Raw genomic sequence first — 1,340 nt, forward strand, 5'->3', positions numbered from 1 at the left:
TTGCCGAACATTCACATTCTAATTGACAACTATGCTAAGCATGAAATGCAGTCGTTTGTGGATTGTTACGCGGGTTATCACCAAATCTAGATGGATGAAAAAGATGTAGAAAAGGCAACTTTTATTACACCTTAGGGTGTATATCATTATAGGGTGATGTAATTTAGTCTAAAAAATGTTGGTGCTACTTATATAAGGGCTATGGCGACAATATTTTATGATATGTTTCACAAAGAGATTGAAGTATACATAGATGACGTCATAATCAAGTCCCGCGAGAGTTCGACTCACGTGACTCATTTAAGAAAGTTCTTTGATCATCGGCGTTGGTACATTTTGAAGTTAAATCCGCCAAATGTGCTTTGGGATGCCAACAGACAAGTTGCTGGGGTTTATAGTCAACTTAAGAGGCATCGAACTGGACCGTTTCAAGATCAAGGCAATTAAGCAATTATCGCCTGCAAGTACAAATAAGGAAGTGATGAGTTTCTTTGGAAGGTTGAACTACATTAGTCGGTTCACAACTCAATGCACCGTGGTGTGTAGGCCTATTTTCAAGTTACTGAAGAAGAATGCTTTGATAAAGTTCAACCAAGAATGTCAGACTGCTTTCGATGCCATCAAGAATTATTTGTCTAATCCGGCAATGTTGGTTCCTCTGCGGAGTCCATTATTGCTATATTTGTCTATATCAGATAACACATTTGGGTGTGTGCTTGGTCAATACGCCGAGACAGGGAAGAAAGAGCGAGCTATTTGTTATTTGATCAAGAAATTCACTCCATAAGAGGCTCGTTATACTTTTTTAGAGAGAATTTGTTGTGCTTAGACTTGGATTGCTCAGAAGCTGAGACATTATTTTTCTTCTTATACCACATACTGCATTTCTAGGATGGATCAGTTGAATTATAATCTCCAGAAAGAAATACCGACAAGAAAGTTGGCTAAATCACTAATGCTTTTGAGTGAATTTGATTTTGTGTTTGTGACCCAGAATGCGATAAAAGCACAAGCCTTGGCTGATCACATTGTAGAAAATCATGTTGATGAAGAGTACGAACCGCTCAAGATTTATTTTCCTAATGAAGAGGTATCATTTGCGGGCAAAGATATTTCTGAAGCATACCCTGGTTGAGAGGTATTGGAGCAGTTTTAGTGTAAGAATCTTGTCAGCACTATCCTATGGGGGTCAAACTCTTATTTAATTTCATGAACAAAATACAGAATATGAAGCATTTATTCGTGGGTTGAAAATGTCAATCAACATTAATGTCCATGAGTTTTTGGCTATTGGAGAAACAGATTTGTTTATTCATCAAGTTCAAGGAGAATGGGCATTG

The 1,340-nt window shown here is 37.5% G+C and overlaps 1 protein-coding gene across 1 annotated transcript; it reads left to right on the forward strand.

Moving 5' to 3' along the window:
* Nucleotides 1-355: 355 nt before the first annotated feature.
* On the forward strand, nucleotides 356-787 carry LOC107018549. Its single transcript, XM_015219059.1, has one exon. The coding sequence runs from the start codon at nucleotides 356-358 to the stop codon at nucleotides 785-787; it is 432 nt and encodes a 143-aa protein (XP_015074545.1).
* The last annotated feature ends 553 nt before the right edge of the window (nucleotides 788-1,340 follow it).

Source organism: Solanum pennellii, chromosome 1 (genome assembly GCF_001406875.1).
Source record: "Solanum pennellii chromosome 1, SPENNV200".
Classification (NCBI taxonomy): domain Eukaryota; kingdom Viridiplantae; phylum Streptophyta; class Magnoliopsida; order Solanales; family Solanaceae; genus Solanum; species Solanum pennellii.